At 38.8% G+C, this 18,487-nt stretch overlaps 1 protein-coding gene across 3 annotated transcripts in view; it reads left to right on the forward strand.

Moving 5' to 3' along the window:
• The window catches only part of LOC149260379 (S-adenosyl-L-methionine-dependent methyltransferases superfamily protein), a 413,041-nt gene that overhangs the window by 250,629 nt on the left and 143,925 nt on the right, over positions 1-18,487 (forward strand). For all 3 annotated transcript variants that reach the window (XM_089420520.1, XM_089420535.1, XM_089420528.1), the window contains one exon: positions 3,768-3,837. In XM_089420520.1, the coding sequence (XP_089276646.1) occupies positions 3,768-3,837 (70 nt within the window). The remainder of the gene's footprint in view (positions 1-3,767; positions 3,838-18,487) is intronic.

Consider the following 18,487-nt stretch of genomic DNA (forward strand, 5'->3'; position numbering starts at 1 on the left):
GATCATTGAGTTTTGGAAATGTAGGACCAACATTAATCTCTTTTCGACAATAGTCCATTTTTCATGATTTTTCATATTATGATTAAAATGGAGTTGCCAGGGTGAATTAAAATTCCTCAATAGATCCTTGCTTCACCCTACAAGCATTAACTTTGAAGTTCAATGAAGAACTAGGGCTTCATCCTTCCAATGGAGTCGCCAATAATGATATGTCAATATGTCATATGGGGAACAAAACACGCGTCTCGTGTCCCCAACAATGGTGCCAAAATATTACTGCTCAAATTAGCGGAGGTCCTAGGAGGGGATCCCATAGAGCAACTACTAGGTCAAGGAGCAATAATGGAGCGATAGCCCACTCTCACCTCAGCTAAGGCTCCCTGCTCTTTATGAACCTTCACTGATGGGAGGAGACCCAATATAATAAGGATCACTATAATGAATATATCAATGATAGGTTGAAAGAGGATCCCAAAAGCCTATTCACAAGAGAGGTTCACATATGTGGCTTGCTTGCTTGGGAAGCAAGGTGAAATGCTCTCTAGGAAGGGATAGGAAGATTTTAAGGGCTAGGGTTTGAAGGTATGACTTGCAAAGGAGATTCCTAGACCTCAAAATCCTTGTGGAATCTTGGTTTCTAAATGGTCTTTGAAGGATTAGCTTTGATAAGAAGTGGGACCACACAGGACCAAGTAGACCCAAAATTAGATGAAGGGTATGGAGTTGATCACCCAATGAGGGACTTGACCTAATTAGGGAGGAGAAGAGGAACAAAGGACAAATTTTCTTTGAGGTTTGAATTCAATGATCCTAATGAGGACGCTAGCCAAGGGGAAACTAGGGCAAAAATATGGTTCTTGAGCTAGGGCTTGCCTAATTTGGACCAATAATGCCCCTAAAATAAAATAATGTGTATAATAACAACACTTTTGGTGACAAGCCCACCAAATAGCTCCATGACATAAAAACAAGCCTCTGAAGAGGGCATAATAGTCAGCATACAGAATCGTTGGGCCATTGAGAAGGCCTAATGAAGTGCAAAGTGTGCCATGGTGAGAGAATGGACTCCAAACATAGTGGACAAGGTGTTGGTCCCTTGTTTTCCAAGCAGGTCACTGTGGCACTCCCAATTGGGTGTGGGGGCACGATGACATCCTCATGGGTGTCCAAGTGAATCGATAATTCTTGTAAACCATTTGTAAGGGCTAGGATGGTGATACAAGCCCTCCCTTTGTCTCCTACAGTGAGACACATCCTCATCTAGACCTTGGAACATCTGCCAAGTGTATGGTGCAGGTGTGGAGCCCACTGGGCATGGTGAACCAAGTGAATCAATGTGCGGTGTTGGGGACCCATGAAGTAATCTTTGCTATGGTGGAGGCCCATCGCTCTCAATGCTCACCCTACAAGTGCCAATGTGGCCCTCTAAAGGGCTAGGACCTCGTATAGGGGGACCAAGCCCCAACTGGAGACCCATTTGCAATCTTGCATAAGATCAATACGTCCCCTTGCTCTCCAATACAACATATCATTAGAATAATCAAGTAAAAGAGCTTACAAATCATGGAATCAATGGGGCATTTCATGGTGGTATGCCATTCCATAGTGAGCTTTGGCATGTACAAGTGTCTCCAAGCTCAATAAGGGAGTTAATCAAGGACCTTATTAGGTGTTTTCAATGTTTAAAGGGGGTGACATGTCCATGGTACATCCTTCAAGTGGTAGGTGGCAAATGATATAGTAATGGAACATAGTGGGGATCAGGGGATTCATCCAGACCACATGTCATGGTACAAGGGTAGCTATAATAAGGGAAGCCCACACCTAAGTATATGAGTATATGAGGGAGCAAATCGTGGTACATGAGTTACTCTGACCTTTGTTTTTCCACCCTTCTTCATATGCTTTTTACCTTTGATTGATTTTTTTTCATAAATGCTCGGGGCTCCAGGATATGGGAGCATGTTGTGTAATATATAGCAATGGATACCCCCTTAAGGTGGGGTAGTTCATCACCTACCAAGGGTTCGCACAATCATTGGTTCCTTAATGATGGAGGGGGCTCATCTAGGGTCCATAGGAACCAGGGTGATGGCCATGGATAAGGGGTAGAGCTCATGTTTGGCTTTTGCCCACGTGCTAAATTTGTATGTCCCGACCATCTTTTGCATTTTGTGGTACATTTCTTGTTGAGAGTGGCCAAATTATGCTTTTTCTTTTCTTTTTAGCTGCATCAACCTTCGGGCATCGTTTCAGGCCCGACCTAAGGTGTGGACAAGGGGAGGGGGAGGCTAACCCTATGTGGACTGAGTGGACACATGTGGACTTGGATGGGAGAAGAGATGAGTGGGGTTAAAATGAGTGGAAGGGGGTGATGTATATGGTGTCGGGAAGTGAGACCACAACCAAAATCAGGATTTCCCGTGTAGTGTCAACCCTAAAGCTAGTGGCCAGTAAAGGAGAGCCCATAGGACTAGGATACAAGGCTAACCATGAAATTAGGCAGTGGAGACAAGGGTATAGACCTAACCCACCCTTTTCGCTGAATCCCCCCACCAATCCATGCCCCAAAGTGCCCATGACATTAAGGAAAATTACTCAACTATACCAATGAAAATTCATACCTTTGGGGTTGGGAGGCCCACCTTCAAACATACAATCATAACAAGTGGGCGAGGAACCACATGGCTGGCTCAAGTGGCGGAGATAATGGTACATTGAGCTATTTGGTGGCTGCAAGGGCCTGTCCGTTGAGTACCATATAGGAGAATTTTTTTCTCCTATATACACTACCCATAGGTGGTGGGTAATAGGTCCAATCAAGCAAAAGGGCCCAGAACGGATAGGAAGCGGAGCATGACACTCAGACTAGTTGGTCGAGTCATCCACAGGTAGCCTGCGAATGCCATACCCTTGCCAAAAAACAGACAACGAAACCTATTTTCATACATTGTGCTGAGGCTGCTAGCTCGCATGGAGCTTTGTCATGGGAGGTTTCTATGGGGTTCAAGCTTTTCTTGCCTTCAGAAACCATGGTCAGACCACCTCGAGGATTCGAGCTTTTCACAGATAAACTAGCTCAAAACGGCTGCTGTCCCACATTGCGGAGGAAAATAGGCTCATTGTCTCCATTGCTTGGATGTCTTCCACTGTGAGACGCGAGCACAAATCCAATGGCGGCGCTTGACTAGAAAATGCAGAGAGAAGAAACCTTGGAAGCTTGCATGGGATCCATCTCACAGTGACTTCCTAATAGTCTGAATCTGAGCCCTTGTCCATTGTTTGGGGCAGGTCTTAAGGTGTAGTATTTCCACTTCTTTAATTCTTTTTGCTTTATTGTAAGTGCCTATGTTTTAATACAGTTTTTCATTTTCCTTGGAATTTGAGAAACCCATTCATTTATTTCTACTAGGGTCTCTCTTAGTAGCTTTATGCTATGAATAGGGATATTTTAATTTATGATAGGTTGATACCATTACCTTTTGTGTTATAGGGTATAATGTTAGCAGTTAGTCATACGTTCTCTAAAGCCAACTTGTGTATTCATTTATATCTGTTTGATTCGATTCACATTTTTGGTTATGTTGTACTTTTCTGTTTCCTTAAAAATGTGCACTATCAGACACATACATTTTGTTTGCAGCTTCATAGATGATAATGTGTGGATTGAATTCATAGGGAAAAATTTATATCTTGGTAACTCACTAGATTTGTATTTCTGTACCTTATCTCTTAAAACCTTTCTTGGAATTTCTTGTCCTAAACAGGCATGTAATTGCAGTTGATATGGATTCTGATGCACTTGAAGCTGCCGCGTCAAATGCTTCAGAGCTTGAGGTAGACTGTGATTCTTACTGTTGCAACACAAGTCAATGTTTCCCTATGTGTGTGAGATAAATTTGGTCCAAGTCAAAGCAAATTAATACATATAATTCTTACAACATTCAAGAATTTGAACCATATTTCTTTTCCTTTTTTCTAATATCAATGTCTTATCCATAGTCAGGAATTATTTTAAATTAAATGCCTGTTGTCACTATAGATTAGTTTAAGAGTTTGAAGGCACAATATACAAACACATACAAGATTCTAATTGGTCACAACTTACACATCGGACATTCTAATTACTATATTTTGAATGGGATACAACAAACACAACTACATTATATATTTGTGTTATTGATGCTTTGTAGATATGCAAATGGTTGCATCAATTTTTGCAAACCACATGTCAGGTATGGCAATGACAAATAATAACAAAGGCATATTGGCATATGTTTGGTCTGTGGACTAGTGACATGGTTAGGTCAGACAATCAGTTTTTCAAAACTACACAAGGTATGTCAGTGACAAATAATAATAAAGGCCTTTTGGCATATGTTGGGGCTGTGGCCTAGCAGCATGGGCTTCTTGGCAAAAGTCAAATGCCTAACTTCCAATCTGCCCACCACGTCAACCATGGTTGAGATATTTCACTAGTCATAATTCTGCTAATTGTAATGGAATAACATTCATAATGGTGAAATGGATGAATTGTGCAAAATTAGGCAAACACCTATCCTTTTTGAAAATTGGTTTTCTCACTTACCACAAAATAAAATCAGCCAAGAAATGAGAACACCCTCTCGATAGTCAAGGATGCTAGTCTTAGTGACAAGTTAGTATCTAGAACCAAAGTTAACAATACCAGAACCGACTCAGGGTTGAAATGGGATTGGATTGGAACTGGTAGGGAAACCAATTTGAAGGACTGGTGGTATTAAAACAGGGCTTTAATACCATGTGAGATTTTGCACACACATGCATGTACAATAATACACATGAATTAGAAAGATTGTATTTATACATTTATTAGATGATGCAATACCTTACATAACTCTCAAGTACTTAACTATTAACAACTATATTAAATGCCCCATTATTGCAACAATTTATTAGTTAGCATTTATTATTCTTCATGTCCTAAATTCTAAATATGACCATTATCTCCAACAAAGCCTATTTTGAAGTGTCAAATCTATTATGGGATTAGAGGAAGGTTTCATTGCCTCTATAGATACTTGAGCAGAACCTTATTGGCATTCTCCATATAATGCAATTATAATGCCTTGTCTTGTATATTAGGGAGGCACTCTCTCTCAGACAATGCCTACTTCAAATCCTTTCATTATGTGCACCTACATTACATTATTTATTCCATTCTAGGCAATTGGGGGAGTAAAGCACCATACAACCACTTTAGGTGGATAGCACATGGACTTCCCAACATGGTTTCTTGGCCTACACTACCCAAGCTTTGAATTGTGCCACTTAGGAAAATTGCCACTGTAGAAGACCTTCTTAGATATGCATTACTAGTTTCTTTCCATCCATTGAGTGTTCTTGAATCTTGGATGCTAGGAGTGATTCTACTTGTTATTTATCCACCTTTCTGATCTCTTTTAGGAGTGACAAAAATGTTACCCATATTACTCCTTTGGGCTCGGTTGCCTCAAAATCTAGTAGGTCTTGTAAGGGGAGCTGACAAGGCAAGAACTAGATTAAGGGACAACAATATGAGGTATGGCCCATTGTCACCACAACCACTATCTCCTGCTGTTTTGTGAACTTTCACCACTAGGGAGGCTTCCCTATAGTAGGTCACCTAGAAGGATATGTCAAGTACAAGGGATAAGGTGACAAGATAGGCTTATGGAGGAAAACTCTACCTAAGAACAAGGCTTAGCAAGAATGATAGGGCAATTCACATCCCTCCAATATGACTAATTAGGGCTCAAAATGGCCTAGGGCTTGAGAAACAACAAGTTAAATAGATCAACCTAGGACCACAAGGCTAAGAAAAGGTTTCCAAACAATGTATACCTTCAACCTATGGAATAAGAAGCCTTCAATAAGCCCCAAGTTGAAGCCTAGGGAAAACTAGGGCTTTTCTAGGGCAAAATCTACCTAGGGCATGAGACTTTAGCCCTAATATGGATGGATTAGCCACTAAAAGGAGTTGATTTTGAGGCAATCACCTTTCCTTCAAGTGTTGAATCCTCCCAATGGCCAACAACTTCAACCCTAGTTGAGGTTCGTGCTCTAGCCCTAGCAAGAAACTTATCCTTGAGGGGTTGAAATCAGATTTAAGGAGATAAAATGAGGTTTTGGTGTGAGTTTTATTGATGACCAACCAAATCACCAAGACCAGTTCCTAGTCCTTTGGTGATGGAGTCTATGGGAGTGTAAGATTTTGTTAGACCTTGGCAAGGAGTAAGGGAATAATGAAACCCTAGATTTCAAAACCCCAACTATCACTTTTGTGAGGGAGAAAAGTCAATTGGGAGAGATAGTTGAAAGATTCACCATTGGGATTGCCAGTCACATTTTGTGAGTAATGCATGCAATACCATCATCTGGAATCCATAGAATGATTTTCAACAATAACTAGCACAATAGAAACCCCAAATAATTAAGCATTCCATACATTAGGCACAAAAAGCAAAGGTTTATCAAATCCAAGGTACACTTAGAAGACATAATGAATGAACAAGCTTTTATTGCTCCAAAATTACATCTCCATAGCCAAAGAAATAACTCCAATAGCAAAATTCACCATAGGTTCATATCTCCACAAGATATAAGCGAGGCTGAAATTCTCTAAGAGGGCTGAAAATAGTCACAAATGATGATGAACAATGAGATTGACGTATCCTCTATTTAGATGAGGATTAGGTCATCCAATTTTAATTTACAAAGCCCCTAATGAAAGGTTAGAATGCTTAATGTGCTTGGGTTACTAGCCAACTCAATGGCTTTATTAAAATAGGCATAAATTTTGCCACACGTATGAGCGTAGCCTCCAAAAAGCTGACGTCATCCAATATAAGTTCTCTAAATGCCATTTCCAGGGGTGATGAGGTGTCCAAGAAGGTGCAGATGCTGTAAGGTCCAAGATTTGAGGGTTGGCCCTCAAATTCACCTTAATACTTGTTGTGCTGTCCAAAAATCCACCTGGGATGGCATGAAGTGGTCCTCATGGGTCTCCATTTATCAAACGAGGCCTCCTCTCCAGTGATAGGGCTTCCTTTGGTGCAACAAGCCCTCCCTAGTCTCTTAGTGTGAGACCATCCTCATTTGAGCTCTGAATCAACTCCTACCCATCAAGTTGTGTCAAGGCCAACCTAGGGGCATGTTGGGTCCAACTATGTCATCCCAAAGAATCCTCAAATTTAGGTCAAAGTCAACCAATGTCCTGCGTCCTGGAGGTGTTCTGGGACATGCGTCATCTAATAATGCTATTAGGAGGCTCGAGCCTCTCAACGCTTTGTTGAGAAATCAAGATGCTTGTTGAGTAGAATAGATTTATCTTAACTTGATAATTACTTGTGAATGTTTGTTGGCTTCTTATTAAATTTATATTCTCTTCATCAAGCAATTACCAAAGTGCACAAAACATGAAGATCACAAGAGATTAGGCTGTAAGCCATGGCAAAACCCCACAAGGGGGAAACCCAAGAAAATCCTCTTCTTATAGAATCATATCAAAGTGAGATATCGAAGACCCAAGACCAAAATTGCCACAAAGACCCAAGTCATTCGTCCTCCAAGTGATCTTCATCAAAACAAAGTCAACAAAAGTCGACGTTGGTCAACTCTTTGAATTCTGAACAATCCCTAAAAATTTGGGCCCTGTAAGAGCCTCAGAAAATCCCAAAAAGAACTTGCATGTGTGAACATAATTAGGGCAAAAATGAAAATTTCTTCCCTCTCCTTTGACCTGCTCCCTCCTTTGACTTCATTGGTTTTTCTTTTTGTCTTGGCACAAAAATCGATGTGAGTGATGAAATAATCAAATGAGGTCGAACTTCCTTATATTCATACATGTCCAGGAGGTCGAATAGCTGCCTCTTTAGGCCAACTTGTCTAGGAGGGCCAACTTGGGTTGTGGAGGACATTTTGACTCTTTTTGACTCAAGATAAATTAATTCTTTTTTTTCTTCCAAGAATTCCAAATGGGACTTTGACTCAATTAAATCTCTTTGACTCATATTTTTTTTTCTTTTGACTCAATTGACCCTATAAGCATGAAGAACATGCTTTAACCAGAAATAAAATAATAATAATGAATGTAATAGATGAATATAATAAATATATCAAGGATATATTGTATTACATTATCAATGCCGACAGTAGTTACATTTTCAACACTCCCTCTTAACTAGGGAGGTCTTAACTAGGGAGGTATTCATAATGACACAAGAAGTCTCTCAAATTGAAATATTCTCATAAGAAGGATCTTAGATTGGTAAGCATCAACATAAGCAACATTGTCAAACATAGTAAGGCCTTGACTAACAAGTTCTATCTCTCCACTAGATCTGAGCACAATGTTGGGAGGCATAGATTCGGACACCCATCACCTCTTTAGGCACATAGCCCATCCAGAGATTCACTAGGTATGTCCTCACAGGATTATTCTTATACTGGATACCCTATCCTCATTGAATATTAGTCCTCAGGACAATACTTATCTTGGATACCAATCCTCAAAGAATATCTGTCCCAAATGCTTATCCAATCCACCATTCTCCCTACCAGTGCCTTCACTAGGCTTACGACTATTAGTCCTGGCTATAGTGCATGACAGATAGAGAGTATGGTGTCCGCCCTCTTTCCCTCTCAACCGGGGAGGAAATCCTCTCCCTCTCTCAAATAGGGAGGAACAACCACAAGCCTAAGTTTGTCTCAAAAATACTCATCAATGCAACAACTACTTGTTCTTCTGTGGAGATCTGTTGTAGCTTCTTAGCTCGCATCTTCATCATACTTGCGAATAATAAAACACCTCGACCTTTTCTTGGTTTTTTGAAAATCTTCATATGGAATCCAACGTGTCATCAAATGCCTTATGGAGCTAAACTTCTTCACAAATGATTGCACAAGTCTTCATATCTTCTACCTTCATAACAAAATTATGCTTTCATGCTTTCCAAGAGATTATATTAGCTTCCTATCATTAGTAGTATCTCTATCAACATCAATACTATCAATTGATGTGTTCCTGGATTGAACCAATCCACTGCTGGTGTCGAGAGAAACAATTGTTCCTTTAAATCAGAGCAACAAATCCACTCTTACATTAATTATCAATTTGGGTAGGCTTGAATTAAGGATATCACACAAAGTCTATGCAGGGGCAATGTTAACTAGCAAAATGAATCTCAAACCAAGGTCGTTGCACACTCACTCTCAACAAACATTCAAGCTTTTACACACTTCAACAAAATCGAAAAAGAGTCACGCAATTGCAGAATAAACCATGCTGTTACACAACCATTCTCACTTAGAAACAACACTCCCACAATCCATCAATCACTCAATCAAATGTTGAACACATACGTTCAAAGAAAGTGCAATCCAATCTGTAACAGATAATTAAATAACTTGTGTATACACTAGTATGAGGGACTGTTCTAGGACTTTGCTATCACACCATTCAAAAGTTTTCTGCAATAAATAACTCATAAATAAAATAGACAGTAACAATAATCACATAACTGAGAAGAATTAATGCAACTAATTAATATACTCTAATTAACTAGTGATCCCTGCTAAGGAGGGCCCTTCCTCCTTAGCAGGGGTTGGTGCACTAAACTGCACACAAGCTACTCAGAGAAAGATATAATGCCACAAGGTTGAGATTTGCATTAATAAAATATCAGGATTACAGAGCTTTGGTGCTTTTCCCCTTTCCAATCCGATCTCTCTCAAACCTTCGCTACCCACGTGGGCAAATAATCCTTTTCTTTATAATTTTTTAATACAACAAGAAGATCATCATGAGAATCTTTCGATTCTCATGTGATCTTAAAATAAAAAGATATCTTAATAATTCATACAACAGTTTCCATGGTAGGGGTGAAGTTGTAACAATTTCCCTTAATTACAATGATTTTTACAAAGAATCTCAACTAAGTGATCTGTCTGCTCCATGAATATCTCCTAGTAGTTGAATTGACTTTGACTTGATGTGCTCCTAAATCCAGTCCATATGACTGATTGGAAAAAGACAACATGCGCAAGGCAAATTGTTCGTGTATCAGCAACAACTCACAGAGCCTTCGATCCAAATTGATAAAGGGAGGCAATCTTGTAACAACTTCAACAAACAACTTAAACTTGAAACAACCCATACATTAGTTTTATGATAAAAATCGCCTAGGACAATAGTTCTTATCCCAAATTATAAGCAAAATTAGACTACGAAAGTGACATATAGAGAATGACATACTTAAGTGAATAAAGGCTATTACAGTGGTCGAATGTGGTCTCATTGGTCAAAAAGGAGGAAACAAAAATAGGAAAATATATGCAAAAAGATGGCAATTCCGTGGCCCAACATCTCCCCCCAGCTTAAGCATCTGCATGTCCTCATGCAGACCCTTGTGACTGGTTCGCAACATGCTGAGAGTGTATCCTGTGAGGTCATAAGATCCTGCAATATCTTCTCCTCTGGCCCTGTAGCCTCAGGGAAGAACCAACTCTGTTTCCCAAAGTTTGTCAGAAAGATGGTATAGATGCTGATATTGATAAGTTGAAAGTCAAACGAGTGGAAACTTAAATTTCGGTCCAATCCATCCTGTGCCACTTCTTTTAATACATTTCACATATTGGTGAACAATGGAGAGAGATTGCATAAAATCTTGATAACAATAGTGGTCTTCTTCGTTTAATTCTTGTCAGCAAAGATCCCATCTTAACTGACTTCCTTCTAATGCACTAGCTTTTATCCCCTGTATGTTTCTGAGGTATCTTTGTAGAACCAATTCTCGATGATCCATTAACAATGTTTTGATGGCTGGAAAACGCCATATCTTATTGTATCTATCTGCAATAGCTTAAGCTGAGTCGAACTCATTTTTGATGCATAGCCTTACTCACCCCTCATTGGCTGTTACAATATCATGTGCAACCTTTCAGCCTACCTGATCCTGAACAAAAGATACAAAACCCTCAATTGGACATCTCCACATAAGGTGTGAAATTAAAGGATTGATCTCCAAAACATGGGATATCATGCGAGTACAATTCACACAACAAATGCTGCTCTGAGAAATTAGCACTCTAAAAGGTTTCCAAGAAGTCTTGAATTTTTCTTGTTTTGTATGGCTGCTTTTCCATAAGCGCGATCAATTGAAAGAGGTAATGTTTTTCTTGCAGATATAAAGGATAAGATGGAGAAGTGATCCTGCAAGATACTAAACCATCAATGAATTCATAGATAAATTCCCTCTCTTGCTGTAACAACTGCACTTTCCTTGCAATTCCTTTAGTTTCTTTATTGCCTAATTCCTCTCTCTCTCTCTCAATTCTTACCAAATCTTCAATTCTCAGCTTTTTTACCCATTACTTCTAGAGTCTGCTAACCATCTCCTCATGCTGTTTCAAGAAAATAACTTCATCCTTGGGAACAACTTCTAACTTTTTCCGTTTTTTTGCCTTTCCAAGCAAAAATGTTGTTCTCAATAATTCTTCAGATTTCAACCAAGTTGGTTCAGATGCTATTACAACTTTAGTCTTGATAATCTCTTCTTTATCCCTTTTCTCCTTCTGTTGCGCTATCTCAACTGCTTGTTACTATGTAACAACAACGTCGTTGATACGTTCTTGTGGAGCAACAATCAAATTAATTTCAGTCTGCTCTATTTCAATTGTTGGTTCTTTTGTAACAACAACATCATAAACAGGTTCTTGTGGTTCAACAGACTGTTTTTCTTCTCCTTGCTCTGCTTCGATTGCTGGTTCTTGTGTAACAACAATGTCATCAACAAGTTCTTGTGCAGTAGCAGGTCGAAATTCTTCATTCTGTTCTTCTACTTGAACTCCTACTAAAACAATAATTTATTCCATCACCCCATCTTCATTAAAAATCTGTTGATACCCCATACAATATTTAATAGTTATGTTAGTTTCCTTCTAACCCACTTTCCTTCTTAAATTGAAATTGTTTCTCCACCAAGGCAAGTTGTTTCCTTAACTCCTTATTTTCCTTTTTCAAATTTTCAATTTGATAGACAAGATGGTCTATTTCAGTCTTACCTGGTGAGGGGGCAACCTCCTGTTCTTTTGCCAACTCTTCTGTTGCTAGTTTTCCTTCTTTATGTTGTTCCTCGAATACTCCCTCAAATTTTGATGTAGCAACAACATCCTCAAATACAGGGACGTCTTCTTCTGCAGACTATTCTTGTTTTCCTCCATCTTGTTGTTCCTCAGGCTTCTCCGATTCGACTGTAACAATACGTTCCTCGGGTTTTTCAGCGTCAACTATAACAATATGTTCCTTAGGTGCTGGGGGATCTTTTCTTACAACAACCACTCATACCCTTTTCTTGGCAGTCCTTCCACCATTTGGATTTTTCCATTTTCTCTTCTTCACCTTCACTTTTTCTCTGACATCCCTGGTTTCTTCAGAAATCTTTGTTTCTTCAGCTGTTGTTTTAGGTATTGCTGCTGCTTCAGCAACAACTTCTTCTAGTTTTTCTTCTTCAATAGGGCACCCATTATGGCCCTTCTCCAATGATTCGCTAGACACCTCCACAAGCTCCTATGTTCATTCCTTTTTCCTCTTGAAGATGTATCAACAGAAGTCTTAATAGAGCTCCACCTCATAGGGTTTTGGTGACTAGGTCTAAGAGATGTATCAACCCTACTTTTCTTAGAAACTGCAATTGTTATGCTCTTAGAGGGTGTGGCTGCTTTACTTTTGGGTGTTATTTCGACACTCTCCTCATGCAGTTCATTCTCATCATCCTCTGCACCAGCACAAGGTCTTGCTATCAGGCCATGCCATGAACTTCCTTGCTCCTGTAAAGAGTGAACTATGATTAACTTAATAAGTGCATGGTTGGTCAAGCAAGTTTCCGGATGTTTCACCCCTCGCACTGCCTCTGCCATGTGCTGTAAAGATTTCAACAAATAATATGGCAGATTTATTAGTTGCCCTATCCTCAGGTGTGCCAACAATTGAAAATGATAATTAAATATGATCTCAAAACGACCCTCGCGAGTAATAAATTTCTGAATGAATATGCTACATCATCCCAAGGGTGAGGAAGAGATGTTCTGTCAAAACCCCTTCCCTTAGTTCTCAATTCCTCTCCTTCCTTAAAAAACAAAGCCTTGGTTGATGGGTTCGCCACCTTTCTTGAAAACCATCGAGCCCCTGTCTATGGCAACCCTGTTACACTTGCAATTACTTCCTTTGTAACAATAATTTGAAATCCCTTGAGTTTAGAGTGTTGTTTAATTAATGCTTGAGCAAACTCTAGATCAACCAACTAAAACCTTGCAACTTCTCAAAATAACTCAACCAACCAACATTTCAAAGAATTTCTAGAGCCTCTGGGTATTGTAACGACATATCAACTGAATCAGGTTCATGCCTACCGCTATTCCTCCCATGGCTGCACAAGACTGTAACTACTCAACATTGCTAGAGACATGTGACAGAGTTGCCTCGGTTCACACAAATGCTTGGTAAGGAGGGAATGTCGAGATGTTGGAATTGATAGCGGTTACTCCCTTTTTGTTACCAAATTGTGGCTTTTAGTACAGAAAGGACTTCGCACGATTGCACAATTTTCTAAATATGACAACAAAGGTAATAATGGTAAGGGTAATGATGGCAATAATAACGACGATTACCTTGATCTAGTCACTTGTGAGAGTAAAAAGTAATGACGTTAACAAGGTCCAATCATACATTATTATAATAAAGTGAGGTTTATGTGAATATGTACATTATTGTAACAGCCGTCCTCGCCATATGTACTTTAGGGTAAAGATGTCACTTTGCAAGGACCAATCCCACAAATAAATGACAAAAGAACAAACTTGTCCTTGGCTTACCGTTATGATGACTTGGGGCTGTATAGGTCAAATGATGCTGTGAAGATCTCCTTTTGGCACATATTCAAAGGTGAAATTCTATTAGTATGATGAGGTGAAAGATCCATGCTGTGACAACAAAAAATGTATAAGCTCTGAGATTAAGCTGTTAATTTTAAGCAACAACAATCAGTCTTGAAAAAGGTCTTCAACTATAACAACTATGTTAATAACAACCATATGAAATTGTAAAACAACACTGACATCTTGGTCATATATTAAGCTTTAGCAGCAAAGTATAAATCGAAGCTGAACTATATCAACCAAGTGAGTCCAGAGTTGGATCGGTAACAACAAAATTTGAAACAATAAATCAATGATTAGAGAGAATTATTATAGTGCTGTTACAGAGAAAATGTGTTGACTGCCAGTAAGCTGGTTTTCGATCATCACAATCATCCAATAGCGCCCCAAAGGGGTTTTCACCATTGAATATTTATTTATTTTTTCTCTTATTTTTATTTTTATTTTTTTCTTTCTTTCTTTATTTTAGTTATTATTTTTTCTACCTTTTTATTTTGTTTTTAAACTAAGTAATTGGAAAAATAGGAGAAACCTCCTCTGCCCCAACAACTTCAACGTATGGACTTGCAATTGAGACAATGTTCACAAATGAATCCTTGAGGCACGTTTATGATAAAACTTGAGACGATGTCCATTCACTAGAAAGGATACTTGAGAATTATCAATGGTTGTCAATTTTACAGTCCCGTTGTTAAACACTGCTTCTACCTCACAGGGACCTAACCACCTGGTTTGTAGCTTGCCTTTAAAATCCTTGAATCTAGAATCGTAGAGTAAGGCGAAGTCACGCTTCTGAAACAACTTCTTTTTAATAAACTGATCTTGACATTTAGCACGTTGTCGCTGAATAATTTCTGTTCGTTTCACAACAGCTAGACGCTTTTCCTCTAACTCATTCAGCTGTTTCAGCCTTTGTTCTTGAGTTGGATCGGTAACAACAAAATTTGAAACAATAAATCAATGATTAGAGAGAATTATTATAGTGTTGTTACAGAGAAAATGTGTTGACCGCCAGTAAGCTGGTTTTCAATCATCACAATCATCCAATAGCACCCCAAAGGGGTTTTCACCATTGAATATTTATTTATTTTTTCTCTTATTTTTATTTCTTTATTTTTAATTATTATTTTTTCTACCTTTTTATTTTGTTTTTAAACTAAGTAATTGGCAACACAGGGGAAACCTCCTCTGCCCCAACAACTTCAAGGTATGGACTTGCAATTGAGACAATGTTCACAAATGAATCCTTAGAGGCAGGTTTATGATACAACCTGAGATGATGTCCATTCACTAGAAAGGATACTTGAGAATTATCAATGGTTGTCAATTTTATAGTCCCGTTGTCAAAGACTGCTTCTACCTCATAGGGACCTAACCACCTGGTTTGCAGCTTGCCTTTAAAATCCTTGAATCTAGAATCATAGAGTAAGGCCTAGTCACCCTTCTGAAACAACTTCTTTTTAATAAACTGATCTTGACATTTAGCACGTTGTCGCTGAATAATTTCTGTTCGTTTCACAACAACTAGACGCTTTTCCTCTAACTCATTTAGCTGTTTCAGCCTTTGTTCTTGAGTTGTAGTCAAATTTAAATCTACTTGCAAGGGAATCCTCAATGTTTTAATCTCGGCCTCAATGGGGAAGATGGGATTCTTACCAAAAACAAATTCATAAGGGGAAAGACTTGTGGTATTTCTCTAAGTTGTCTTGTAAGCCCACAATACCTTGGGAAGTCTCTCCACCCAATCTTTCCTATGTCCTGCCACAATTTTTGTAAGAATAGCTTCAAGTACTTTATTAGTACTTTCCACCTGCCCATTTGCCTGAGGATGATAGGGTGAGGTAATCCTATGATGAACTCCATATTTTTTGACAAGACTCTGTATTAGCGAAGAGGTAAATTGTGCTCCACCATCTGTTACTACTTCACTTGGTACTCCATATCGAGAAAAAATTTCTTCAAATAAAAGGTCTACAACAACACGATCTGTTGCCTTAGCAAGTGTCTTGGTCTCTACCCACTTGGTAACATTGTCTGTGCGAACAAGAATGTAACCTTCGTTGAGATGGGGGATTGATCGGTCCCACAAAGTCCAATGCCCAACTCTCAAAAGGTTCCACCAGTAGCAACAACTGTAATGACATTTCGTCTGATTCTGTTGGCTGACTCATACTCTGGTAGCTGTCACAGCCTTGAACATACCTCTTTGCATTTCAAAATATGGTGGGCGAAAAGTTAGCCCATCTGCAACAATTTATGACCTGTCCTCCTATCTGCAAAATTCCCTCCAGAAGGTCCATCATGGCAGGCCTTGAGGATGTCATGGATTTCATCCTCCCTCATCCACCTCCTAATTTGTTGATCAAAACGAGTGTGAAATAGGTTTCCATCCACCCAAAATATATGGCACTATGTTGTACAATCTTCTTTCCCTGCAACGAGATAATTAGCAATATTTGCATACTAGGGTGAATAAGTGGACATTGCAAACAAATATTCATCTGGAAAGGAATCCTCAACAGGCAGATCATTGGTAACATTAGTTAACCTAGAAAGAAAATCTGCAACAACATTATCTTTTCCAGATTTATCTGTGATAGTAATATCAAACTCTTGGAGTAACAACAACCACCTAGTAACATTTGCATTTGTAAGAGATTTGGTCATTAAAAATTTGATGGTTGAATGATCTGTATGCACAAAAGTTTGATAACCAGTGATATAGTGCCTAAATTTATTAATAACATGTACAATAAGAAGAAATTCTCTTTGTAACAATATAATTTACCTCTGCAAGGACCAATATGGTTTATTTTCTTCTTGCTGTCCAAGCATAACTCCAATGGCTGTATTAGAAGCATTTGTAGAGATGTGGAACGACAAATTCCAATCTAGTCCTCTCAAAACAGGGTTTGCTGTTACACGTCTCTTCAGCGCTGCGAAAGCATTGTTACACTTATTAGTCCACTCAAACTCCTTATCTTTTGTTAACAAAGCAAATAATGGTAATGCAATTTTAGCAAAATTTTCTATAAATCTCCTGTAATAACTTGCTTTTCCTAGAAAACTGTGTACCTCTTTTTGTGTTTTAGGAGTGGGAACTTTTAAATTATATCTATCCTTGCTGGATCCACTTGAATACCTGCAACAGAAAGATAATTTCCTAGAAGAAACGCTCAGTCATCATCATATGGCATTTCTTAGTGCCGAGACAAAGATGGGTTTGAGTGCAACGATCAAGTACTTTTTCAAGGCTTTTCAAGGCTCCATCAAATTCACTCCCATAGGTTGTGAAATCATCCATAAAAAATTCTAGACAGTCATTAACCATGCCAGTGAAAATTCCCAATACTACTTGTTGAAAGGTTGCAGGTGCATTACAAAACTCAAAAGGTAAGACCTTGTAAGCATAAGTACCCCAGGGGCAAGTAAAGGTGGCTTTATCCCGGTCTTCAGGGGCAATTTGAATCTGGTTATAACCACTAAACCCGTCCAGGAAAGAATTTTTTTTTTACTAGACAAAGTATCTAGGACTTTATCAATGAAAGGTAATGGAAAGTGGTTCTTTTGAGTGGTAGGAGACCCTAGGAGATAGAATTTTTTCGGTGGCTAGCTTGTCTGAAAATTGATGCCCTAGGTACCCCAACTTGGCTAGACTTGGAAGGAGGTGAAAGAATATGATTTTTAGTGACCACCCTTGGTAGATCAGTGCCTTAATCTTTGGGAGAATGGAGTCTATGATGAATATGAGTAGGATTTCTTGGTTCCCAGTCAAGGAGGCCTCAAGATCACTTCGCTAGCCTTTCTAGGTCAAGAAGAAGCAACCTTGCAGCTTTTATACTTCGATGTGAAAAATGAATGGCTTATCAAGGTCAAATTCATTAATAGAATTACCCCTAGGAGATTTTGCTCATATTACATGGCCCATACATTGAGAGATGCTATAATAGAGACAAATTCCACAATTTTAAGCAGTAAATGCATGCAACAATTAGCCCTAGAACAATGAAAATCCCAGTCCAATGTATATGACAAAAGTAAACAAGAATAACATTAAAAGCATGTGCTTACATGTAACAGAGTATATCCAACCATTCATAATTGACAAGAGAGAAGCTCCAAGAGAAGACAGACCAAAATCCACACGTCAAAATTCATCCATAAAGCTCCAATTCATCCTCTAGAAAAAGTGTGAAAATCTCAAGAGAGAGAAATGATCCAAACCAAAGTGATGATGAGAAATGAACTCATCTCACTTGTATTTATACACAACTTAGGAGTTCGAATTAGCCTCCTTGGCCTACATAAGCCCCAAAAATAAATTAATGTTCTAATAATTCAACCTTTGGTGACAAGCCCACCAAACTAGCTCATAAATGAGAAAGTAAGTCTTTCAATAGGTCAAATAATAATCTATGTATGTCGTAGGGCCCTCTAAGAGGCCTAAAGAGGTCCATGGGTGCCACAATGAAGAATAGGACCCTAAAAAGTAGTGGACAAGGGAGTGGCCCCTTGTAATAACCTATGGTGCTCC

This window comes from Pinus tabuliformis, chromosome 6 (assembly GCF_031772625.1).
Source record: "Pinus tabuliformis cultivar Carrire ecotype Pingquan chromosome 6, CPIR1, whole genome shotgun sequence".
NCBI classification, from domain to species: domain Eukaryota; kingdom Viridiplantae; phylum Streptophyta; class Pinopsida; order Pinales; family Pinaceae; genus Pinus; species Pinus tabuliformis.